This window comes from Rhinopithecus bieti, unplaced genomic scaffold (assembly GCF_001698545.2).
Source record: "Rhinopithecus bieti isolate Rb0 unplaced genomic scaffold, ASM169854v2 scaffold_425, whole genome shotgun sequence".
NCBI classification, from domain to species: domain Eukaryota; kingdom Metazoa; phylum Chordata; class Mammalia; order Primates; family Cercopithecidae; genus Rhinopithecus; species Rhinopithecus bieti.
In genome coordinates this window covers 4,233,308-4,260,167 of record NW_016803361.1, presented here as the reverse complement: position 1 = coordinate 4,260,167, position 26,860 = coordinate 4,233,308, and the positions used below count along the sequence as shown (strand labels likewise).

At 38.3% G+C, this 26,860-nt stretch overlaps 1 protein-coding gene across 3 annotated transcripts in view; it reads left to right on the top strand.

The window, feature by feature from the left end:
- The window catches only part of CHUK (component of inhibitor of nuclear factor kappa B kinase complex), a 44,706-nt gene extending 17,880 nt beyond the window's left edge, over positions 1–26,826 (top strand). Inside the window, exons 10-21 of one of the 3 annotated variants that reach the window (XR_001887126.1) lie at positions 3,499–3,693; positions 5,639–5,741; positions 9,013–9,136; positions 9,565–9,716; positions 12,364–12,425; positions 13,707–13,816; positions 14,523–14,572; positions 20,685–20,781; positions 21,079–21,226; positions 21,794–21,927; positions 22,513–22,747; positions 24,242–24,330. Coding sequence is in view for 2 of the 3 variants with exons in the window: in XM_017880775.1 (XP_017736264.1) it covers positions 3,499–3,693; positions 5,639–5,741; positions 9,013–9,136; positions 9,565–9,716; positions 12,364–12,425; positions 13,707–13,816; positions 14,523–14,572; positions 20,685–20,781; positions 21,079–21,226; positions 21,794–21,927; positions 24,242–24,341; positions 25,573–25,602 (1,305 nt within the window). In the remaining variant the exon portion in view is untranslated. Of the gene's footprint in view, positions 1–3,498; positions 3,694–5,638; positions 5,742–9,012; positions 9,137–9,564; positions 9,717–12,363; positions 12,426–13,706; positions 13,817–14,522; positions 14,573–20,684; positions 20,782–21,078; positions 21,227–21,793; positions 21,928–22,512; positions 22,748–24,241; positions 24,342–25,572 lie in introns of those variants that run through there. The other 2 variants (XM_017880775.1, XM_017880787.1) reach the window with 2 other exon arrangements.
- Positions 26,827–26,860: the final 34 nt, after the last annotated feature.

Genomic DNA, 26,860 nt, shown 5'->3' with positions numbered 1-26,860 from the left:
TCTTTCTTTCTTTTTTTTTTTTTGAGACGGAGTCTCTTTCGGTCACCCAGGCTGGAGTGCAGTGGCTGGATCTTGGCTCACTGCAAGCTCCGCCTCCTGGGTTTACGCCATTCTCCTGCCTCAGCCTCCCGAGTAGCTGGGACTACAGGCGCCCACCACCTCGCCTGGTTAGTTTTGTTTTTGTATTTTTTAGTAGAGACGGGGTTTCACCGTGTTAGGATGGTCTCGATCTCCTGACCTTGTGATCCGCCCGTCTCGGCCTCCCAAAGTGCTGGGATTACAGGCTTGAGCCACCGTGCCCGGCCTTTCTTTCTTTCTTTTTTTTTTCCTTTCAGAGACGGAGTCTCACTCTGGCGCAATCTCAGCTCACTGTAGCCTTGATCTCCCAGGTTCAGGCAATTCTCCTGCCTCAGCCTTCTGAGTAACTGGGATTATAGGCGTTGTGCCACCAAGCCTAGCTAATTTTTGTATTTTTAGTAGAGACGAAGTTTCACCATGTTGGCCAGTCTGGTCTTGAACTCCTGACCTCAAGTGATCCACCTGTTTTGTAATCCCAAAGTGCTGGGATTACAGGCGTGAGCCGCCATGCCCAGTCTCAGTTTAGTATTTCTGTAGCACCACTTATTTGGGCATCTGTATTAGGATTTGTAAGTGGAAATAATAGTGGGCCTTTAAACTAAAAACTGTACAGCAAAGGAAGCAATTAACAAAACGAAAAAGCAACCCATGGATTGGGAAAAGATACTTACATACCATACATCCAATAAGAAATTAATATCCTAAATTTATAAGAAACTCATGCAACTCAATACCAAAAATGTAAATAACCCAATTAAAAAATGTGCAAAGGACCTAAATTAGACACTTCTCACAAGAAGAAATTCAGATGGCCAACAAACATATGAAAAGGTGCTCAACAACTCTTAGCATCAGGGAGATGCAAATCAAAACCACACTAAGATAGCACCCCCCACCTGTTGGGATGGCTATTATGCAAAAGAAAAAAGGTAAGAGTTAGGATGTGGGAAAAAAGAAATCCCTTCTACACTGTTGGTGGGAATGTAAATTATTACAGCTATCTTGGGAAACAGTATAAAAGTTCCTCAAAATTAAAAATAGGACTACTGGCCAGGCGTGGTGGCTCACACCTGTAATCCCAGCACTTTGGGAGGCTGAGACAGGTGGATCATGTGAGGTCAGGAGTTTGAGACCAGCCTGGGCAACATGCGGAAACCCCGTCTCCACTAAAATTACAAAAATTAGCTGGGCATGGTGGTGAACATCTGTAATTCCACCTACTCAGTAGGCTGAGGCAGGATAATTGCTTGAACCCAGGAGGTGGAAGTTGTAGTGAGCTGAGATCATGCCACTGCACACCAGCCTGCGTGACACAGCAAGACTCTGTCTCAAAAAAAAAAAAAAAAAAAAAATAGAACTGTAAGATTCAATAATCTCACTTCTGGGTATCTAGCCAAAGGATTTTAAAGCAGGCTTGTGAAGAGATATTTGCACTCCCATGTTCATCGCAGCATTATTCACAATAGTCAAGATATGGAAATAGCCTAAATGTCCTTTGACAGATGAATAGATAAGGAAAAGGTGGCATATATACGCAGTGGAATAGTATTCAACCTTAAGAAAAAGAAGGAAATTCTGCCTTTTAGGACAATGTGGATGAACCTGGAGGACATGCTAAGTAAACTAAGCAAGACACAGAAAGAGAAATACTGCATGATCTCACTTACATGTGGAATCTATAATAGTTAAACTTAATAGAAGCAGACAGTAGCATCATAGTTGCAGGGGCTGCAGGGACGGGGGTGGGGAGGTGTATGTAGAGATGTTCATCAAAAGGTCCAAACATGGCAGCAAAAGAAAAAAATACAAAAATGACAACTATGAAGAGGTGACAGATATATTAATTCGCTGAAATGTGATAATTTCACAATGTATATCAAAACATCAAGTTGTATATCTCAAATATATAACATTTTTATATGTCAAAAAAATTAAATTGTCACAAAATAAAATATTTAAAAGATAAAGCAGTAAATGAGGAGAGGGCTATGACAGATGAAACAAGATAGGCTCTATGTAAATGTGGTTGAAACTAGGTGAGGTATTCACAGTTTTGGGAGGGGGCTTATTATACTGTTATCTATAGTTTTGTGTCTTTGAAAACATCAATTCAAGTTTGTGTTTTAAAGGGAAAAAAAGAAATAATAGTGGCCTTGGATTAATGCCCACATTTGTAGTAAGGATTTTCAGCAGAGAGAATTTTAATCATTTGCATATACTAGTCAATGTAAGGCATGGAGAAATGTAGGCATTAATTTTGTATGGCTTTTCTAAGGACACTGGAAGGAAGAGAATTTAAAATCATGTTCTTTTCAAAACACTGAAGTCCAACTCTGTTGCTATCCGTGCTTACATGGGCAGAGCCCCACCTGACTCAGCCTCACACTCCCTTGGCATGTATCAGGTTACTTTTACTGGGGCTTTTGGAGAGAGTGATAAAACTGTTTTTGTTTGATTTTGGGCCCTTAGGCAGGTTGCTGCTCTGGGGTTAGGTTGCCTTATAAAAAGGTAACTCACCACGCATAACAATGCTTTTTCCTGTTTAAAGAGAGACCTAGTTCTTCTATCAGATGATTTCTTAAGGCAGCACAAAGTAGCCAGACACAAAAAGAGTTAAGATCCAAGCTCTACCAGTTATTACCTGTGTGATCCCTAACAAGTTATTTAACTTAGAACTCTGGTTTCTTTCTCTGTTTAAAATGGAGATTAAAAGATCTAATTATTGGGGATGTTATGTGAAAGTGGTTTACCAGTCTGGTGCGGTGGCTCACGCCTATAATCCCAGCACTTTGGGAGGCCGAGGCGGGCGGATCACGAGGTCAGATCGAGACCATCCTGGCTAACACGGTGAAACCCCGTCTCCACTAAAAAATACAAAATATTAGCTGGGTGTGGTGGCGGGCGCCTGTAGTCCCAGCTACTGGGGAGGCTGAGGCAGGAGAATGGTGGGAACCCAGGAGGTGGAGCTTGCAGTGAGCCGAGATTGCGCCACTGCACTCCAGCCTGGGCGACAGAGCAAGATTCTGTCTCAAAAAAAATAAAATAAATAAAGTGGTTTACCCCAGTGGTTGTCTTCTGTTAGGCACTTCATGAATTGGAATGTTTCCTTTTAGGTCTATGATAATGATTTTTTCAAAATAAATAACTGTTCTTTCAAATGGGATTTTTATTTATTCATTTTGTGCATCCCTATAACTTTGAAATTTTATTGTTGGAACTAACATCTATTGTAGAAAAGGAAATTGTTCAGTTTTCAGAATGTCATTTTATAATTATAAAAGGAGATCTCACTTTGGAGAATGAGTGAACCTTGTTTAATGTAGAAATAATGCCTGTTGATATTCACCTTTTAGTATCTGGCAGTGAATCTTTTATGTAGCAAATGATCAATAAATTTACCTTTTTTTCTTATTTATACAGATAGTACACATCCTAAATATGACTTCTGCAAAGATAATTTCTTTTCTGTTACCACCTGATGAAAGTCTTCATTCACTACAGTCTCGTATTGAGCGTGAAACTGGAATAAATACTGGTTCTCAAGAACTTCTTTCAGAGACAGGAATTTCTCTGGATCCTCGGAAACCAGCCTCTCAATGTGTTCTAGATGGAGTTGTAAGAAAATTAATTATAATATCCCTAGAGTATATGAAATCTAGAGGGATTGCATGCCCTGCAATTTTTATGCATACTTGGAATTCCTTGGTCTGGGGAGCACATTCTGTTTTGGTTTTGTCCTATTCCCAACTCTTATCATTGCTTTTCAAGGTGAACAGGATAGAAATGAAACACTTGTTGTTTTGAACTTTGCAAGACTTTTTCTTTGGTGCCAGTTTTCTGCTCCTGTACCCAGACCAAACTGAGGGTCAGGCTGCTTACTCTCTCGGCCCAATAACGAGATGCAGATGAACTGGGAGAGGAGGGAGTTTTTATTTCAGTAACCAGTTACAGGTAGAAGGCCTGGAAATTATCGCCAGACCAACTCAAAATTACAAAGTTTTCCCAGAGTTTATATATCCTCTAAGCTATATGTCTATGTGTAAGTTTGCATTCATCTAAAGACATAAATGATTATTTTAATCTGTAACTAAGGTCTGAGTCTTGACATTCCTCTGGAGCCTCAGTAAATTTACTCTAAATGGGTCCAGGTGCTGGGGTGATAAGCTCACTGCAACCTCCGCCTCCTGGGTTCAAGTGATTCTCCCTGCCACAGCCTCCCAAGTAGCTGGGATTATAGGCGCCCGACACCACGCCCAGCTAGTTTTTTGTATCCTTGGTAGAGACGGGGTTTCACCACTCCTGACCGACCTCAGGTGATTGGCCCACCTTGGCCTCCCAAAGTGCTGGGATTACAGGCGTGAGCCACTGTGCCCGGCTGCTCTTTCAGCTTTTAGTATTTAACTTCACCACTCAGTGAGTGCTGAAACAGTTGTTATGGAGGCCTGTGTTAGTGAGACCTGGCCTGCCACACTCCCACTTATTATTCCTTCTTGACTTGGTGCAGTGGCACATGCCTGTAATCCCAGGACTTTGGGAACCCAAGGTGAGTGGATTGCTTGAGTTCAGGAGTTTGAGACCTGCCTGAGCAACATGGTGAAGCCCTGTTTCTACAAAACTACAAAATTAGCTGGGTTTGGTGGTGCACCCCTGTAGTCTTAGCTACTTGGGAGGCTGAAGTGGGAGAATCACTTGAGTCCAGGGAGGTTGAGGCTGCAATGAGCCATGATCACGCCACTGCACTCGAGCCTGGGTGACAGAGCAAGACCCTGTCTCAAACAAAAAAATTTCTTTTCATATTTGAAGTCCAGTACTCTGAAACTACTGTGAGACCAGCAGTCTCATAGGTCCTGCCAAAGGATGGATGGGTGGTAAAATACGACTGGTCATCACTTTTTTCCCCATTTTTCTTTTTATGACTTTATTCAGGCATATTAATTATCATGTTCTCATTTAAGGTGTACAATATAGTGATTTTTCGTTTCTTTTTTATTAACTTGTCACTGACCTGATGCTCAATTGCAGTGATTTTTTTTAAAGTAAATTTACCAAATTTTGCAGCTATCACCATAAATCAGCTTAAAAACGTTTCCATTAACAGTCCATTAACTGTTAATCTCCATTCTGCCCACCCCAGGCAACCAGGAATCTATTTTTTATCTCCAAAAGTTTACCTTTTCTGAACATTCCATATAAATGAAATTATGTAATATATAGTCTCCTGTCTGACTTTTTTTACTTGCCTTGTATTTTTGAAGTCCATGCATGTTGTAGCATGTATCAGTACTTCATTCCTTTTGATTACTGAATAGTTTTTTCACTGTATATATCTTTTTGCATTTGTTCTTTGGGTTTTGGTGATTGTTCACTTTAGCCCATACAAAAGTTTGGGTCTTTTTCCTCAACAAAAGTATGGACTCTGTTATTTGTAAGAGATATGCTAAGGCACATTGACTTTGTTCATTTGCATTTCAAAGTAGAAAATCTGGTGCATAAGTATTTAGAAAACCTAGGATTTTCAAAGATCCTTGAGCAGGATTTTAATTGTTTGTTTCTTTTTCAGAGAGGCTGTGATAGCTATATGGTTTATTTGTTTGATAAAAGTAAAACTGTGTATGAAGGGCCATTTGCTTCCAGAAGTTTATCTGATTGTGTAAATTATATTGGTAAGTCCAGTCCGTTTAGCAGCTGAGCTTTAAACATGAATTAATTTAACTTTAACTCTCAGTATGATTAGTAGAAATGGACTTTTGATGTTGTGTTCTGTATCTCATACTTGAAGTTTCTATATGGAGTTATATGAGAATTCTGAAAAATTGATTTATATAGTTTGGAAGGTGAAAAGGTAGATATTAAATCTCCACCAGATCATTAATTTAAGAGAAGATTTAATTTCTTGAGGATAGGACTCTCACAGGAGAATGAAACTTCATTATTAGTTAAACCTACTTTTTAATTGTCTCTTCATTGTCTAAGCATGTTCAAGTATTTATTTCATTTTTCCTGTGAATACTGCTTGATGTTCAAATGTTTTAATTTATCATGTGAAAATTATTCTTTTCTTTTGAACAAGTTAAGTGTTTGATCACTGTATGTCTACCCAAATAAAATAAAGCACAAAATTACAAAATCAACAAAATTGAGCAGAGGGGCTGAAATATATGTAATCTTACTTTTTAAAAAATCTTTTTATTAGTTTTCTTTTGAAATTTTCGTTTAAATTGAGGCAGTTTACATAGAGTAAAATTTACATAGTGTGAAATTCACAGATCATATATTTTGATAACTTTTGACAAATTTATATACTTGTGTAATTCACACCACAGTCATGATGTAGATCATTTCCTTCACCTCAGAAAGTTCCCTCATGTCTCTTTTCAGTCAACTCCCCTTGCCCCAGACTTTATTATTATTATTTTACTAATGGACTTTTTTTTTTAAAGAATGGTTTTAGATTTGCCAAAAAATTGGGCAGGTAGTACAGAGTTTTCATATAACTCCCCTCACTCACTCATGTAGTTTTTCCTATTGTTAACATTTTACCTGGGAGGTGGAGGTTGCAGTGAGCCAATGTCACACCACTGCATTTCACCCTGGGCAACAGAGTGAGACCCTTTCTCAAAAAAAAATAAAAAACATAAAATATTAAAAAATATTAAAAAGTTAAAAAAATCTATTTTACATTAGTATGATGCATTTGTTACATTTAATGAACCCATATATTATTAATTGAAACCCATACTTTATTCACATTTCCTTCATTTTTACCTAATATCCTTTTTCTAAGATCTCATCTAGGATACCACATTATATTTAGTTGTCATGTCTCTTTAGCTCCTCTTTGCTGTGACATTTTCTCAGACTTCAAATAGTCCTTGTTTTTGGATGACCTTGACAGTTCTAAGGAATACTAGTCAAGTATTTTGTAAGATGTCCCTCTGCTGAAATTTGTCTTTTTTTTTTTTTGAGACAGAGTTTCGCTCTTGTCGCCTAGGCTGGAGTACGGTGGCGCAATCTTGGCTCACTGCAACCTCCACCTCCCGGGTACAAGCGATTCTCCTGTCTCAGCCCTCCGAGTAGCTGGGATTACAGGCACGGCACCACTATGCCCGACTAATTTTTTTGTATTTTTAGTAGAGACACGGGTTTTGCATGTTGGGCAGGCTGGTTTCGACTCCTGACCTCAGGTGATCCGACTGCCTTGGCCTCCAACGTGCTGGGATTACAGGCATGAGCCCACTGTGCCTGGCCCTTTTTTTTTTTTTTTTTTTATGATTAGACTGGGGCAGTGGGTTTTTGAGAGAAAGGTCACGCAAGTAAGATTGCAGTGAATTGAGATCATGCCACTACATTCCAGCCAGGGTGACAGAGCGAGACCCTGTCTCAAAAAAAAAAAAAGAGGGAGTTATGTTCCCCTCTTTTAGGATTAGAGTATCTACATAATTATTTGGAATTCTTCTGCATAGGAGATTGGGTCCTTGCTCTCCCATTTTATTAATTTCAGTCATTTATTATATTAGTATGGATTCATGGATTTTTTTTTATACTTTATGATTATAATCCAATACTAGTTTATTCTGTTGCCAGATTGTTCCAGGTTTGGCCTTTGGAGCTCTTTCAGTGGGCTCCTGTACCTCTTTTACATGCCCCCATGCAATGAGTTGTTTTTGTTTTATTTTGTTTAAAAAGTTTGATTTTTTTTTTTTTTTTTTTTTTTTTTTTTTTTTTTTTTTTTTTTTTTTTTTTTTTTTGTCCCTGTTGTAGGAAGCCAGAGGCACAGGTGGAGGTTTGGGTATACAATAGGAGAAAGGTTAATTGAGAATATTAATAATTATTAAGGGAGGCAAATATTTTTCCATTTATATAGCTTAATTTATTTAAAGTCTGCTTCAGAGGATGTGTTTTCTCGTAGGAACACTAGTGTAGCAAGTTTTGCCTAACCTTTCTCTGAAGTTTTCATTAGAAAAAAGTAAAGGGAATATACTTGCTGCCTTACAGTATGAATCTGTTTCAATGTTGGAGAATTTCATATGTTAAAGTAGAATTTCATTGAACTTAACACATGGTTTTAGAAAAGTAGCATTCCTTTTACCAAAGAATGGGTAAGATAAAATCACAAATAGATAACTTTTTAAAGTCTGGCATTGAAGAAAGCATATTTTATTAAACTGCCATTTACCCTCTGTGTTTTCTTTTTTTCTTTTTTTTGGGGTAGAGTCTCACTCTGTCACCCAAGCTGGAGTACAGTGGTGCGATCTCGGCTCACTGTAACATCCACCTCCTGGGTTCAAGCGATTCTTTTGCCTCAGCCTCCTGAGTAGCTGGGACTGTAGATGTGCATCACTATGCCCAGCTAATTTTTGTATTTTTAGTAAAGACAGGGTTTCACTATGTTGGCCAGGCTGGTCTTGAACTCCTGACCTCAAGGATCCGCCTGCCTTGGCCTCCCAAAGTGCTGGGATTACAGGTGTGAGCCATCACATCTGACTCTTGTGTGTATTCTTAATGCTGGATTGTTGGTCCAGGATATGAAATTTATTATTTAGAGGTAGGAAAGACCCAGAGGAGATGGGACTTGATTTAGAACTTGAAAGAAATAATTTGGATTAGCAGAGAGAAAAAGAGTATTCCAGATTGCAGAAAAGCAAACAAAAAAGACGGATATAGGAATAATCTCAGGCTCTGTGAGTGTAGTGATTGTGTCATTCATTGTTTTCCCCTCCTTGTATCTGGAGCAGGGCTTATGTATTGCAGGTGCTCTGTAAATGTATATTGAACTGAATTAAATAGAAACAAGTGGCTGTTTTAGCATCAGTTTCTAGCATCTATGGGAATCCTGTTTTTGTAGACAGGAAATCACAGAGAACGATAAATCAACTCTAAAATCCTCAAAAGTAACTAACTCCCTTGCCCCTTTTCTCATCTTCTTGTATATAGTACAGGATAGCAAAATACAGCTTCCAATTATACAGCTGCGTAAAGTGTGGGCTGAAGCAGTGCACTATGTGTCTGGACTAAAAGAAGACTACAGCAGGCTCTTTCAGGGACAAAGGGCAGCAATGTAAGTGGATTATGTTGTTTATAAGCACAATGCAATGTGCATCATATACTCAAGAATTAATCTTGCTGGTTTTCACTAATCAGTATTTCATATAATAGTAACATACTGGGCCAATTTGAAGTGTAATGTTCTGATTAAACTTGTAGAATTCTCACTAATGGACTGAGACCATTCTATTATAATGACTTGAGGGTAATAATTCCCATATGGTCCTAGTACAAAAAGATTGTTTATCACAGAATATTATAGGCAGGAAGTCTTTAGAGATCAGATTCTAGAGATCAGTTATTTCTCATAGATTGATAATAGAAACTTAGGTTTTGGCCTTGTGGCAGTTTATGTTTTTAAATCATTATTCAATGTTTCTGAATGCTGAATGCTGATAATATCTTTTTTCTTTTTCTTTTTTTTTTTTTGCTATGGTTTAGGTTAAGTCTTCTTAGATATAATGCTAACTTAACAAAAATGAAGAACACTTTGATCTCAGCATCACAACAACTGAAAGCTAAATTGGAGTTTTTTCACAAAAGCATTCAGCTTGACTTGGAGAGATACAGTGAGCAGATGACGTATGGGATATGTAAGTGTCTGAGTAATATATTTCAAAGGAATATCTGGTTTCTTAAAGCCATCTGTTGTTTTGCCTTCTTAACTCACCCAGTTGTTTTACTTACCTTCACATTAGAACAGGAGACAGGACAACGTAGATTACCATAAACCATGTTTGTTTTGAATGTTACCTCTTTTTAAAAATTTGCTTAGTTGAGCAATTTAGTTTCACAATTGGGCTAAAATTATTTAGCTCCAAAAAAATACAGAAGCAATTTAATAATCTTGAACTTCAAACCTAATTTAAAAATAAATACAAAATCTGGACTTCTTAGCCAGTGCTGTGGACTGAATGTTTGTGTCCCCCATGAAATACGTATGTTGAAATTCTGACCCCGAAGGTGAAGGTGTTGGTAGGTGGAGTCTTTGGGAAGTGACTAGGTCATGAGAGTGGAGCCTTCGTGTTTGGGATTAATGCTCTTACAAAAGAGGCCTGAATGAGATCCCTCACCCCTTCTGCATGTGAGGACAGAGCAAGAAGATAGTCATCAGGAACCAGAAAGCAGGCCCTCACCAGATACCAAATCTGCCTTGTTCTTGGATTTCCCAGCCTTCAGAACTATAAGAAATAAATTTCTATTGTTTTTATGGCACTTAGTCTGTGGTATTTTGTTATAGTAGCCTAAATGGACTAAGACAACCAGGGGAGTCTTAAACTACTTACCTTTCTGTAAATAATGACACAAATATTCTAAGGCTATGATTTTTTTCAAACCATCTACTGTGGAGTCCTACTATTTTTTGCATACACGGTCTCCAAATTTTCAGTATTTGACTCCAAGCTTATCTCCTTCAGATACACTAAGGAAATGTAAAAAGACAGAGTTAAAATATGAGTAAATTGAAGGAGTCACTACCAGCATTTCTGTTTTCTTTTATAAAACAAATCCTTTTTAGGAAACAAATACTGCTTGTACACTTGTCCTGAGCAAGGTATGTGTATCTCAGAATAAACAATCAATAGTGTCCAGTTGAGTGAATGAATTTACTCTCCAGAACTGGTTTTATTAATATTATTGTTATTTTATCTCTATTTGTATATTACTGACATTCTGGCAAGGGATAAAACATAATTATTTCATTAAAATACCTTAGACTTGTCAAAGGCTTATTATACAATTGTTAAAGAAGAATGAGGTAGATCTATATGTGCTTTTATTAAAAGATCACCTGGGTCTTTAGTTGACAGCAAAGTTTTAAATTGTGGGAAAAAATAAAGAGTATACCGGTGGTTTCATTTGTGAGGGAGCAGGGTATGTGTCTGTGTAACAAATAATCATAGTAAGGTCCATTGAGGTGGATGGTAGAAGGGAGGAAGAGAGAGTCTTTTCTGTTTATATCCTTTTATAATATTTAATTTTTAAAAATCACATTGAAGTATTAAATTTCTTTTCTGGCCAGGTGTGGTGACCCACGCCTGTAATCCCAACACTTTGGGAGGCCGAAGCTGGTGGATCCCTTGAGCTCAGGAGTTCAAGACTAACCTGGGCAATGTGGGATAGAACCCCATCTCTACAAAAAATACAAAAATTAGCCGGACATGGTGGTGCACACCTCAGCTATTCAGGAGGCTGAGGTGGGAGGATCACTTGAGCCCTGGAGATAGAGGTTGCGGTGAGCCGAGATCATGCCACTGCACTCCAGCCTGGGTGACAGAGTGAGACACTATCTCAAAAAAAAAAATTGTTTTTTCCTTTATCCACCTATCTCCACACTGATATACATATTTTTTTTTTAAGAAAACAATCGGCCGGGCACAGTGGCTCATGCCTGTAATCCCAGCACTTTTGGGAGGGCCGAGTTTGTTTGTTGTGTTCGATTTTTGTAGGAGATCAGACATCCTGGCTAACAGGTGAATTTCTATTCTTAAATTAGCGGCATGGTGTGTGTTTTTGTCGTCTCAGTACCGTGTTGTTGTAGGAGAAATGGTGTGAATTTTGGGTGGCGTGAGCTTGCAGTGATGCTGGACTGCCACTGCACTCCGCCCTGGTTGTGACGAGTGAGATCTGCTTCGTCTCAAATTATATAAAAAAAACAAGAAAAAGAAAAAACAGTCATCTGTATTCATTTCCTAAGGGTCCCATAATAAAATCCCATAACCTGGGTGGCTTCAGCAATAGAAACTTATTGTCTCACAGCGCTGGAGACTAAAAGTCCAAAATCGAGGTGTTGGCAGGGCCATGTTTTCTCTGAAATCCGTAGAGAAGAATCTTTCCTTGTTTCTCTCTAGCTTCTTATGGTCTTATGGTCTGCCAACCATCATTGGCATTCCTTGGCTTACAGTTGCAGCACCTTAATCTGTCTCCATTGTCACATAGCATTCTCCCCTGTGTATCTGTATCCTGTGTCTCGTCTTTTCTAAGTACACTGGTCATATTGGATTAAGAGCCCAGACCATTCCTGTATGAGTATTAATTTATCTAATTACTTCTGTAACGATCTTATTTCCAAATAGGTCACATTCTGAGATATTGGGGGTTAGGAATTCCACATATCTTTTGGGGGGCCACAATTCAACTCATAACACATCTTTGATGTTGATATGGCAAGGAGGCAGGCAGGCCAGTAATTAAATATATGGCTATTTCTGAGATAACCAATTTAGACTTTTCTTTTAGCTTCAGAAAAAATGCTAAAAGCATGGAAAGAAATGGAAGAAAAGGCCATCCACTATGCTGAGGTAAAATCATTGACCTCATTCTGTATACTTATTAATTCTTGATGTCTCCATTAGAAACTGTCTTTGGTTTTGGTATATAAAGAGCATTTTTCATGTCATTCCCGAAATTCAGACAAAATTCTAGTAGATGCTTTGTATATAAAGATGGAGGTATCATAGTGATTAAAAACAAGGGCTTTTTGAAAATTACCTAGTGCCTTACTGAGCTTCAGTTTCCTTTATTTATTTATTTATTTTTTGAGACAGGGTCTCACTGTGTTGCCCAGGTTGGAGTGCAGTGGCATGATCAAAGCTCACTGCAGCCTCAACTTCCCAGGCTCAAGCAAGTCCTCCCATCTTAGCCTCCTGTGTAGCTGGGACAAGAGGCGCACCACCATGCCTGGCTAACTTTTACATTTTTTTAGTGACAGGGTCTCACTATATTGCCCAGACTTGCATCAAACTCCTGAGCTTAAGCAATCCTCCCACCTCAGCCTCCCATAGAGCTGAGATTATAGGCGTGAGCCACCACATCCAGCTAGTTTCCATATTATGGGCACAATTTCTTTTCTAGTAGGGTTATGAAGATTAAATGGGAGTCAGTATTATTTTTGTGACTGGTTTAGATAGGATGGCTGCACATCTGGGTTTACTGGGACTGTCCCAGTTTATACCTAATATCTTGCCATAATTATCAGTAGTAGTCCCTTTCACTCTCAAAATTACGCTGGTTTGGACAATAAATTATATGGTGTCCCTAGGCATAGATCATTCTCTAGGTGGCAGATTTTTTTCCCCTTATCCTGTACATTTGTCCATGGTCCTAAGTTATTACACTCCTTAATGTCAGTACTTACCCTGAGGATGTGGGTGGGAATACCCATGGTGTCCTGGGGTGGGAAATCCAAGGTCTTTATCTTTTTGTGTCCCTATTCAAGGCAGTGGGGGCCAGGAGGCAATCAAAATCATAGAGCCAAGATACAAGTAATACCAGTGGTTTTGGTCTTTCTTGTTAGTTGACACCTGTTGTACCTTTTTGCTTCTCCATAAAAGCAAATACTAGTAGTTTACTGTTGTCAGGAGAGAAAAGAGAGAAGACTAAGAAAAAGTGTGTTCTTATGTGAAGGATTAAGTGTCAGAATCTGAAGAATAGAAAGGCTTTAACAATATCAGTGTTTCATATTATATTATTTAGTTCTCTAATGAAGCAGCAGGTCATTCTGTATCCTTAAGATCTGAATTTTGTTTCCAATGATGTAGTGGTAAGCCTTTCATTTCCTTTGTATTTTCATCATATTTTAGGTCGGTGTCATTGGATACCTGGAGGATCAGATTATGTCTTTGCATGCTGAAATCATGGAGCTACAGAAGAGCCCCTATGGAAGACGTCAGGGAGACTTGATGGAATCTCTGTAAGGATGTACTTGTGTTGTTGGTCTTGACATCTGTAATATTTTGTAGCAGATTGTTCTTTCTGCTTACATCTGGCAAATTAAACCTCTATGTGGTTCTTTTCTATAGTTTTCCTTTCCCCAAATATATTGGCATTATCTTTAAAGTGGAAGCTTTTTCTTAGTCACAGGAAACTTAAGAAATAATTCTTTGGGTTGGCCTTTTTTGGTTTTGAATAAAAGCATTTATTTCATATGAGTGTTAAGAATTTTCCAAGTATATAAAAAAAAAGAAAAAAGAAAAAAAAAAAGAATTTTCCAAGTATAACTAAGTTACAAACTGTTTCCTTACTCATATACCTCTGGTCCAAGGTATTGACTCTTAAATGCCCTAAAACTTGAGATTTTTTCTGAATTAAAGTTCTGGATTAAAAACTTCAGATATTTTCTCTAATTATAGGTCATAATTTTTGTCTTTTTAAGTGTCTCTGGTGCAGAGATGTCCTCATGGTAGATCAGAATAGATATGAACTATATTAAACTTTGCATTTTAAGAACTTGTGTAGTTCTTATTACTCAATAAAATGCTCTGTGAAATACTCATTGGCAATATGAACTTGCTTTAAAATGGGTTCATTATTCAAATAAAATAATATTGTTTCAAGTTGTAGATTACTGAAGTCATTAAATTACCTTCACATATCAGAGCATGTTTTCTCTTTTACAGGGAACAGCGTGCCATTGATCTATATAAGCAGTTAAAACACAGACCTTCAGGTAAGACACTTCTATCACAGCGCTTGAAGGCATTTTAGGTAACTATCACTAGCCTAACAAATGTGGGGATTTAATATTTTAAGTTAAAGTTTTCTTTTCTTTTTTTTTTTTTTTTGAGATGGAGTCTCGCTCTGTCGCCCAGGCTGGAGTGCAGTGGCCGGATCTCAGCTCACTGCAAGCTCCGCCTCCCGGGCTCACGCCATTCTCCTGCCTCAGCCTCCCGAGTAGCTGGGACTACAGGCGCCTGCCACCTCGCCCGGCTAGTTTTTTGTAGTTTTTAGTAGAGACAGGGTTTCACCATGTTAGCCAGGATGGTCTTGATCTCCTGACCTCGTGATCCGCCCGTCTCGGCCTCCCAAAGTGCTGGGATTACAGGCTTGAGCCACCGCACCCGGCCAAGTTAAAATTTTTCTTAAAGCTGCAGAATAAATTCCAGTTTTGGTATTGCCATTGAGACATGGTATAATAAGTTTTAAGTTTGTGAGAATTTAGGAGATTAAAAAGAGAAAGTAACAGAGAAAATGAGGTAGAAAAATTTTAGAAGGGGACGTGAAAAGAAAGAATGGAAGACAGAAAAAAGGAACTCAGAGGAAGAAGCAGCAAGAAAATGTTTAGAAAGATGAAAAAAAATAAGTGTTGCTTAAGATTGGAGAGGTTGGGCAGGTTGTGGTGGCTCACACCTGTTATCCCAGCACTTTGGGAGGCCAAGGTGGGTGGATCAAAGGAGTTCAAAACCAGCTTGGCCAACATGGTGAAACCCCATCTCTACTAAAAATACAAAAGTTAGCCAGGCCTGGTGGCACGTGCCTATAATACCAGCTACTTGGGAGGCTGAGGCAGGAGAATCGCTTGAACCTGGGAGGAGGAGGTTGCAGTGAGCCAAGATCGCGCCACTGCACTCCAACCTGGGTGACAGAGCGAGATTCTGTCTCAAAACAAAACAAAACAAAAAAATAATTAGAGAGGTTGGAAAGAATTTGGGGCAATGGGTTCAGGTTTGGAATGGTTAGAGGGAAGGCCTGTGCTATTCTAGGCCAAAGCAGATTGCCTTGAAAATAATGCCTTCATCTGCACTGGTCACTGATGACTTATTTTATTGGTAAAACAATTCCTGTTGAACACCTGCTAAATACTGAGCAAGGTCTGCTGGAAAGAGTACTGGATGGGGAATCAGAAGGCTTGAATCCTAGATTGAGTAATTTACCGACCGTTACCTCAGACAAATCTCCGTTTCCCATTTCCTTCTGCAAAATGGGGTGGAAACCTAGCGTTCCTACTCAGTGAGTATATTGTGACAATGTATTTAAGAGGATGTTTGTGAAAATGCTTTGAAAACTATAAACTGTTATGTACCTGCAAGATACTATCATTTAGTTAAAAATTTGTTTTGAAGGGTAACAGAAGAAATAAAGTCTGTGCCCTAATGTGCATTATACTTAAATGCATATGTTAAAAAAGATATACTTTTATACTTTAAAATTTGTAGACACATAGCAACACATGCAAATTAATATACATGTGAAATTGTATTTCATATACTCTTTTCACATTTAAAAAAGAACACTATCTCCTCTTATACTGCTTTTATTTTACTGAAATGTATTCAGTTTAGTCTGACCAGCAGTTCTCAAAATGTGGCATATGGACCTGTGAGAATCCTTGAAACTTTGTCAGAGAGTCTGTGAGGTTAGAACCATTTTCATAATAAGATGTTATTTGTGTTTTTCATCATGTTGACATTTTCACTGATGGTGCAACGTAAAATGGCTTGCACCTTAGTATGAATCAAGGCACTAGCGCCAAACTATGCTAGTAGTCGTTATATTTTTTATCACCATGCATTCACAGTTTTTTAAAATGACAGTTTCACTTAAAATGTTCTTGATAAAGCAGTAAAATAGTATTTTATTTAAATCTCAGCCTTTGAGTATGTGTTTTTAATATTTTGTGTGATGAAATGGGAAGTACTCATAAAAGTGTTTCTTCTATACAGTGAAGTATGATGGTCATCTTAAGGAAAACCACTTCAGTAATTGTTTACGTTGCTAGTTGTCTGGCCTCTTTCAGGGAAGACACCGTTTTTACTTGGAAGAGCAACTGTCAGGCAAACTATGATTATTCAGATTTGCATACATGAGATAATTTCTAAGAAATTAAATGAAAATAAAAAGTATAGCGCACTTACTACTTTAAGGGAAAAAAAAAACAATATTTGTTGTCAATGATAACATTCCATGTTTCAAGCAAAAAGAATTTAGAAAACTTGTATTTACCAGCTGGAATTTGTCAGCTTCTCAGCACTTAAAACTTTTCTGACGAGATCAGTAGTATATCAGAAAGATTTGAAAATGTAAAACAGTGCAAGGGTTCTCACTAAAATTTTTTTGATTTAGAAAATAATTTTTTTTGGTTTTTGTTTTTAGAGGTGGGCTCTCGCTATGTTGACCAGGCTGCTCTTGGACTCCCTGGGTTCAAGCAATCCTTCCACTTCAGGTTTCCAAGTATCTCAGGTAGCAGTAGCCAGGTGAAAGGAGGTGGCTCTCGTAGATATGAGTATTCTGTGTAAAGACATGTATGTATAGTACTTAGCATGTCTGAGGAAATGCAGTATGACTGGAGTCTAGAGTTTCAGGAGAGAGAGAAAACCTAAATATAGGAGAGAGAGAAAACCTAAATAAAGGTTTTTTTTTTTTTGTATGTTTGTTTTAATAAAACATGTTAGTGGGCAATAGGTTTGTTATTTTAAATGAATTAAGACACGAGTATTTTAAATTTCTGTTTAATTCCTGAAAACCCTTTGGGGTTCTCAAGAATTTTCTAATGTAAAGGTATTCTGAGACCAAAAAGTTGGAGAACTGCTTATCTAGACTATTCTCAGAAGCTTGGCTGCTCAGGAAAGAAGAGAGGTGGGTGAGTAGCTAAAAGGAGATGTAGAGCCAAGGGAGGTCACTTCTCAGAAGGAAGACTTAAACATCAGGTGCCACATGATGGTGTTTTAGTTAACAACAAGCTGTGCATACTATGGTAGTCCCATAGAGATTATACTACTGTATTTTCACTATGTATTTTCTATATTTACATGCACACAAATACTTACCAATGTGTTACCGTTGCCTACAGTATTCAGTACAGTCACTTGGTGAACAGGTATGTAGCCTATTGTCAAAAGGCTATACCATACAGCTTAAGTATATAGCAGGCTATACCATCAGGGTTTGCATAAGTACACTGTAATATTCACACAGTGACGAAAATGGCCAGTGATGCATTTCTCAGAACACATACTCGGGGCCAAAAAACCCTGTGGAGAGGGAGGTCCCTGAACAAGTTGAAAGATTGGCTCCAAAGAACAGTAGGAGGGATTAGCCTTGATACTATTGATATTGGAAAGAGAATGAGTGTGAGTGTGGATACAGATACTTTTTTGGGAGTAGAGGTTGGAAGGTCAGGGTCTTACTGCCTTATGGCCCCTTATCCTGCAGTGGTAAGTGAGGTTAACTGAAATGGAAGAGGTGATGACCTCATAGATTTGAATAGTGTGCTAAAGACTTCTAAAAGCCATTGTGTGCAGTGGAAGATGTTGCTGACCCAAAACATACATTAAGAATCCAGGCCAGGTGGCTCATATCTCTGATACTGGGGGCTTTGGGAGGCCGAGGCAGGAGGATCGTTTGAGGCCAACAGTTTGAGACCAGTCTAGGCAACATAGTGAGACCCTGTCTCTACAAAAAATAAATAAATAAATAAATAAAATTTTTAAAAAGCTGGGTGTGGTAGTGTATGCCTGTAGTCCCAGCTACTCGGGAGGCTGAAGTAGCAGGATCGCTTGAGGCGCAGGAGGTCCAGGCTGCAGTGAGCCAAGATTACACTATTGCACTTCAACCTGGGTGACAGAGCAAGACTTTTTCTCTAAAAAAAGAAAAGTACCCAGAGCAGAAATGAAAAACCTGTGAATTAGCAGTGGCAAATAGTGAACAGTAATATTAATTTTTTGTTGATAATTTAGTAGCTTGGATACAGGAACTGATAGAGCAGATGGTTGGATTAATCCAAGGTTAGGATTTTGCTGATGGAATAAGAGGATAAAAAGGTTGAAGATGTTAACAAAATAGTGATTTAAGTAATAGAAGTTGTAGCTAGAGTAAAATATTAAAATCTAAGATTTCAAATAGAGCAAGTCCAATTCTTTTTCTTTTTTTTTTTTTTTTTTTTTTGAGACGGAGTCCTTGCTCTGCTCCGCCCAGGCTGCGGAGTGTCAGTAGCTCGGCTCTCAGCGCACTGCAAGCTCCGCCTCCCGGGTTTACGCCCATTCTCCTGCCTCAGCCTCCCGAGTAGCTGGGACACTCACAGGCGCCCGCCTCGTCGCCCGGCTATTTTTTTTTGTATTTTTTTAGTAGAGACGGCGAGGTTTCACCGTATTAACTAGCCAAGATGGTCTCCGATCTCCTGACCCTCGTGATCCGCCCGTCTCGGCTCCCAAAGTGCTGGAGATTTACAGGCTTGAGCCACCGTGCCCGCCCCAACATTTCTTTTTCTTTAATCAGTATTTCTGGCCAGGCGTCGGTGGCACATGCCTGGTAATCCCAGCTAATCTGGAGGCTGAGGCAGCGAGAATCACTTGAACCAGGGAGGCGGAGGTTGCAGTGAGCCAAGATTGTGCCACTGCACTCCAGCCTGGGCTACAGAAAAAAAAATTGTGACTTCCAGTCTTCTGGCTAATGAATCAGATTCCACAGATACCCAGTGATAGCATTTGTTTAGGTTATATTTTTAAAAACTTTGAGGTAGCCCTGTCAACATAGCACGAAGCTCAGAAATAAACTGCTATCCAGGTAGCTTGAGTGTCACCTTGAGTGACAAACTGTAACAAGATTGTGTCTGTCATTGGGGCCTATTATATAATCACACTTGATTTGTGGCCTCTGTTGTCTTTTCTAGCTTAGAGTTGACTTGAATCTCTTGTTCATCTGAAAATGGTTAAAACCAGCTTTCTTCATCCTTTAGCCTTGGAGAAGGCTAAAGTTCTGAGGTCTTTCACTATCTAAAAGAGCTAGTTATATGAGAAGGCTCTTGGCTTGGTCCATGCTGTTTGGAGAAGAACCTTTTTGGAGCCTTTCATTTGCTTGTTGGTGAGGAGGAGACAACACAGATGTGTGAGGAATAAAGTTGGGCTATGGGGGAGGTATTTGGAGTGATAACAAAGGACACAACGTTTTTTAAACCTTCTTTGATGCTCCTTTCATCATTTCCTTTTGGTAAAATGGGGTAACAAAATAGTCCTCACAGGACTGCTGTGAGGATTAAATGGGAAAATTATAAGCAGAGAGTAGCAAATATTATTATTAGTATTGCATTTAGGCTTAATTATTGTCCAAAGAAAATACCAGCATGATGCATGAGCAACTTTCAACTCCTTTAGTCATTTTCTGAAATATAACAATTAATGATAGTTTTTTTTTTTTTTTTGAAATCGAGGTCATATTATAAACTGTAGAACTAATTGTAACCAACAGCTATCCCAATTGAGGGTATCTGGCTGCTGCCAGTTAAGGCTTTTAAGATGTCATACTGCCCTCAAATGGAACTTTTCAGGCTGTCTATGGGTCCCTTTACTAGTTGGTTTCAGTGAGCTTTTTTCAAAGTTTTTCTGGGCTGTAAACGGATGGAAAGACATGAAATTCCAAGCAACCTAGTTCAAGGGCCTCCTTCCTTTAGGCGATGAAAGTTTGATGAATTGTCCTACTGTTTCTAAATATGTGGTTAATCATCCAAGAAAAATTGTTCTCTTGGCCAGAGGCTGCATTTGTGTCTGGGGCTTGGGTTAGTATGGGTTAAAGATAGCCAAGACTATTCTTCTCAAGCACAGGCAACTAAGGTCTCTTACTGATAAATTTATATATACATTATACACATACAAACTTTATTTTTTATATATAACTGGATTTTATTTATAGGTAATCTTTATATCTTTTAACCCAATTTTTAATTTAAATGGAGATGTTTATTAATTAAAATTAGTTTCAGAGTTTCAGGGATTTTTGAGGAATTTTTTGTTTGGAGGTTGATATGTTACAGAAGAAAGATTATACCCACTGACTGATGTCTTTTATAGATCACTCCTACAGTGACAGCACAGAGATGGTGAAAATCATTGTGCACACTGTGCAGAGTCAGGACCGTGTGCTCAAGGAGCTGTTTGGTCATTTGAGGTAGGAAAATTGCTTCATTTCCTACTGAAGAACCAGGATACGTTTATCTTGTTCCTCTCAAAGTACAAACTCCCTCTTTGGTAAAGTATACTTACCCAGGAAGGATTCTGAAAGTACCTTGGGTAGCTTGGCCTTAGCTATCAGCATTTATGTGTCCTTTTGTATGCATTACTTTGGAGATCAGTCATTAAATCTGATGCTGATTGTGGTTCATTTCCTCAGCTGGGTTTTGGGAATATGGTATACATACAGTCTTGGGGAACATGTAAGTGTCTGACACTGATTTAATCTCTCCAGCAAGTTGTTGGGCTGTAAGCAGAAGATTATTGATCTACTCCCTAAGGTGGAAGTGGCCCTCAGTAACATCAAAGAAGCTGATAATACTGTCATGTTCATGCAGGGAAAAAGGCAGAAAGAAATATGGCATCTCCTTAAAATTGCCTGTGTAAGTAATTATTAATGAATTATTTAATGTGACATTGAGTTGCTCTTATTCCCTGCAAAGGGGATTTTTATCAGCATGAGGTGGGCCCTCTTGAACACATTTTGCGCTGGCATGTATATATTTTGCACTGGCATGACGTCCATGTTCCTTGCTTGGTGTCCAAACTAGCAGTCGAGATGCAGGACTTATTATCATCTCTCCTTTCCAATGTCTCTGTTGTTATACTCCTCTTAGCCCTTGACCACTGTGGTATTCCAACCCAACTTGGGGATAGATGTACCTGACTAGATAATGAAACTGACCATCTATTCAACTGGGTTTTTTTTCTTTCTTCAACTAAAATGGTATAAGATGAATGGATACATTTGGTTTTAGTCAATGAAGAAAGGGGCCAAGGACAGTTTACTAACGGTGTGTAAAGGTGGGAATAGTTTTGCACTGAAATACTCTGGTTGGGCATATAAGTAGTAATGGAAATGTAAGTCTTAGGAATATGGTAAGAAATTGTGTGAATCAACAGAGATGCTTGCCTGTAATCTTTTGATGATTTTTTTTCTTTTCCTTCAGACACAGAGTTCTGCCCGGTCCCTTGTAGGATCCAGTCTAGAAGGTGCAGTAACCCCTCAGACGTCAGTATGGCTGCCCCCGACTTCAGCAGAACATGATCATTCTCTGTCATGTGTGGTAACTCCTCCAGATGGGTGGGTTTACTTTGTAACAATAGATAGCTGTGTATTCATAGCAGTGGTATAGGAATGAGGCAGTAGTTGTTAAGGTAGTCTTCTGTGCCTTCAGACCAGGGTTGAGTCCTGACTATCCCTTTGTGATAATCTTAGGCAACTTACTTGACTTTTTTGATGTTCATATTTCCTCACCTGTAAAACAGGAATGTCTCATAGAACTGTTGTGGAAATTTGATTAGACAATGTATATAAAGTGCTTGGGAAATAAATGTTCAGCAAATGTTGCTTATTATTAGCTCAGTCCAAGTTCTAAGTCCTTTCTTTTATTGGCTTATTACTTTCTTTTACTCAAACCTTATTCCTTCATTAACAGTTTATAAGAAAGTATGCTATCATTTTGCATTTATCATTTTGGGGATCCTTGATTACCTTTCTAATAAATTTTTGAGATCTATTTTATAACTTTGCATTTCTAAGATTAGACTTTTTTTAATGTTTTAAATCAGTTTTGCAAGTAAGAACTCAAATTCCAAGCCCTATATTTTATTAATTCCTACTCTTTTGCTAAAGCTGAATGACTATCCATTTCTGTTATTTTCTCAGCATAAGATGTGCCGTATCCAAAGCCAGTGGCTCTTTGCTAGCTTGTGTATTGTCGCTTTTCTCACAACTCATGGAGACCTCTACAGCACCAGCATTTCCTGGAAGCTCTGCCCATAATTAGTTTTGCAGAAGAGCAGCCATGTTACATCACTGCTCAGGAGGTCATGCAGTTGCACATTCTGTACTCTACTTTTATGAGAGAAAAGCACATGGCAGGAAGGCAAGCTGATATCAGGTATTTTATTTTTTTAAAGAAAGGAAGTTCCAGGGTATATATCTTGGGGTCATTATACATGTGGCCCAATGCAGTACACCTACAACTGTAGCATAGGCTATAATTAAATACATGGACTTTACAAAATATTCCAGTAATCAGAGTTGAAGGAAGTAAAATGTAATACTTTACTTACTTTTTTGCCTTTTATTAAAGGCATTTAGGATTTTTAGCGGATGCTAATGTTTGCAAATATCACCGCAATACAGGTAATTTCCAATTTGAGGTGTGGTTGTTTGCAAAAGTATATGTGACATATTTTCAATGTATTTTCTAGAAGAAACACATTATCTTTTATTTTGAGATGGAGTCTCGCTCTGTCGCCTAGGCTAGAGTGCAGTGGCACAGTCTTGGCTCATTGCAACCTCCGCCTCCCAGATTCAAGCAATTCTCCTGCCTCAGCTTCCCAAGTAGCTGGGATTACAGGCACGTGCCACCATACCTGGCTAATTTTTGTATTTTAGTAAAGACGGGGTTTCACCACGTTGGCCAGGCTCGTCTTGAACTCCTGATCTCAAGTAATCCACCTGCCTCGGCCTCCAAAAGTGCTGGGATTACAGGCATGAGCCACCGTGTCCAGTCAGAATACACTGTATAAGAAAATTGATTTCAATTATTATGTACCTGTGGTACTTAACTACCAAGGATTGGGAACTGCTTGGCCACAATTTTTCCATCTGTTGGATAAGAGCTGAATCAGAATGTCATTCTAAGCTGATAGTGACTATCATCCATGACCTAAAACAGACTCTTGTTAGGGGACTGAAGTTGGCAAAGGGAGAAGATAGAGGCCATGTAGAAGAGGAAAGCATGAAGGTAGAAACCACAATCAGGATTGCCTTCAAATACGAACTTCCAGGGATACTTCTTGGTTCTAGGTAGCTCCCCCACCACACTGTTCACTGTTTTCTTTTGCTGTCCTCAGGAATCAGCTTGCTTGTTTTATTTCATTGCTATCTGTAGTTTCAAATGAGTTTTTCACTTTCTGTGATCTCTACAGAATAGATTTTACTTTTCTCTCTTCTCCCCTACATTTGTGTCTGTCAAGTATGCATGCTGGTGTTTTTACTACTTTTAAGGAAAGAGAAGTATTTAGAAACAAAAAGATATTTCATCTGTCTTTGCCACAAGGATTTTTTCCTCCCTAGTTACATTTTCAGGGGAAAAACAAGTTGTACGTAAGTGCCTCTTACGTTTCAGAGGAAAGTCAGATTGGAGTTATAGTGGACTTCTTATCCTTAGAGGTAGGTAGAGGTAGAGGCAGAAGCTTGTTTTAAACAGGACTCTGCCTCTGTAGGGAGGGATGAGGAAACTAAAGACTATAGGAGTCAACTGCACTGGGGTACTGGGTTACAGGAAGGGTAGTGATTGTGCTAACCTAGAAGACTAGAAAGTAGAGGAAATTCATATGCCCTTTTGCTGAATTTGAAAAGGCTTTGTTCTTTCATCTCACAGAGATACTTCAGCACAAATGATAGAAGAAAATTTGAACTGCCTTGGCCATTTAAGCACTATTATTCATGAGGCAAATGAGGAACAGGGCAATAGTATGATGGTAAGTTTTGTGTGGATATGGGTGCCTGCTTTGGCTATGTTGGGTGCAAAAGGTTTAACTTTCCATGCTAGCCTATCTGGCATTTGGGATGCATATGGGAAACAGAAGAACTCAAGAGGAAAGAGCATTTGGGGAATATCCTCAACCTTAAATCCTTATCTGCTGTTACTCAGGGATATACTAGGATTATGTCATCAGTTATCTTCAATAATAGCATTTTTGGTCAAATTAAATGAGTGGTAAGCTTTCTTAACAATGTGACCATTGAAATTGAATGGTTTGTTCTGTACCTTTTTGCTTCAGCAATCCATTTTCTTCATTAAGATGGGACTTGTACTTTAATTCAGATATGGTACCTCCTGAATAGAAAATAAATTATGTTTATATAGCTGTAATAATAAAAGTGTGTGTTAAGATTTGGTTACTATAAACTACTGATTTGTTAAAACTTGGGGAAATTACAATAAAATGTTTACTGCATCAACTTTTGCTGCATTTAGTCTTAATGTCAGTTCTGTATATTTCCTCTTTCATTAAGAAAAATAGCAGCGGCCAGGCATGGTGGCTCACACCTGTAATCCTAGCACTTTGGGAGGCCAAGGCAGATGGATTCCTTGAGCCCAGGAGTTTGAAACCAGCCTGGCCAACATGCGAAACCCTGTCTTTACAAAAAATATAAAAATTGGCTGGGTGTGGTGGCACACACCTGTGGTCCCAGCTACTTGGGAGGCTGAGGCAGGAGGATCGCTTGAGTGCAAGAGTTTCAGGCTGCAGTGAGCCGTAATCCTGCCACTGCACTCCAGCCTGGGTGACGAGTGAGACCCTGTCTCAAAAAAAGAAAAAAAAGAGGATGATAATGGCGGCCCGCCATAGTGACATGTACCTGTAGTCCGAGTTACTAGGGAGGCTGAGGCAGAAGGATTGCATGAGCCCAGGAGTTCAAGGCTGCAGTGCATTATGAAGAGCCACTGCACTCCAGCTTGGCAACGTAGCAAGATCCTGCTCTCTTAAAAAAAAAAAAAAGAAAAGAAAAGGAAAGAATAATTGTTTGCTTCAAATATTTATGAAAAAAACTCTGAAATTTTAAAATCAGGAAATAAGGTAAATGAAATGATTTTCAACTTTTGATTATAAAATGTCCAAACAGACAGCAAACTTGCAAAAACGAACACCCATATACTTATTACTTATAGTCAACATCTAATTATAACTTTTTCATGCCTGGTTTTAGAATCTTGATTGGAGTTGGTTAACAGAATGAGTTATCACTTGTTCACTGTCTCCAAACCTATGGAAGTTGTTGCTATACATGTTGGAAATGTGTTTTTCCCCCATGAAACCATTCTTCAGACATCAGTCAATGGAAGAAATGGCTATGAACAGAAACTACATTTCTACTATGATCAGAAGAACATGATTTTACAAGTATAACATTTTTGAGTAATTTAAGCCTCTAAACTGACAGAAATTTATAAAAAGTCAATGTACTTGTTTGAATATTTGTTTTAATACCACAGCTGTTTAGGAGCATCATCATGACACATTTGTGCCTTCAATCTTGGTAAAACATTACTTACTTAACTGATTTAAAATGCCTTCTATGTATTAGTTTCCACTTTTAACTGTTGGGCATAAGGCCAGATGTAGTTTTGTATACAGAGAAGAAAACTTCAACTAATAGGCATTTTAAGTAAAAGTTGTCTATGTTTTTTCTAAAAAGGCTGCTCACAAGTTTTATTTCTTGAATAAATTCTACCTCCTTGTGTTGCACTGAACAGGTGCTCTTCCTGGCATCATAAGGAGTTGGTGTAATCATTTTAAATTCTACTAAAAATTAACAGTATTCCCTTCTTACTGAAGGGATTGTGTATCTATGCTTCTAATATTAGTTGGCTTTCATAAATCATGTTATGTGTATATGTATTTAAGATGTACATTTAATAGTGTCAAAGAGAAGATGCCTGTTAATTTATAATGTATTTGAAAATTACATGTTTTTTCATTTGTAAAAATGAGTCATTTGTTTAAACAATCTTTCATGTCTTGTCACACAAATTTATAAGGGTCTGCAATCCTTTATCTGTAATTGTAATTCCAAAATCCAAAAAGCTCTGAAAACAAGGTTTCCATAAGCTTGGTGACAAAACTCGTTTGCTTGCAATCTAATCTGAACTGACCTTGAATCTTTTTACCCCATTTAGTGTGACTATTCCTTTATTTTGCTGCTTGATGATGAGAGGGAGGGCTGCTGCCACAGACTCTGATGAGGGCTGGTTAATGTAGTATGGTATATGCACAAAATTACTTTTCTAACATCTAAAATTTCTTAATTCTGAAACATCTTGCCCCAAGGGTTTCAGATAAAGGACTGTGGACCTCTATCATCTGTTAAGTAATTTAGAAGATATTATTTGTCTTAAAAAATGTAAAATGCTTTTATATTCTAACAGTTTTCACTTTGTGTATTAAATGGTTTTTAAATTACTTTTTTGATCTCTATTCATTATAAAAATCAGATT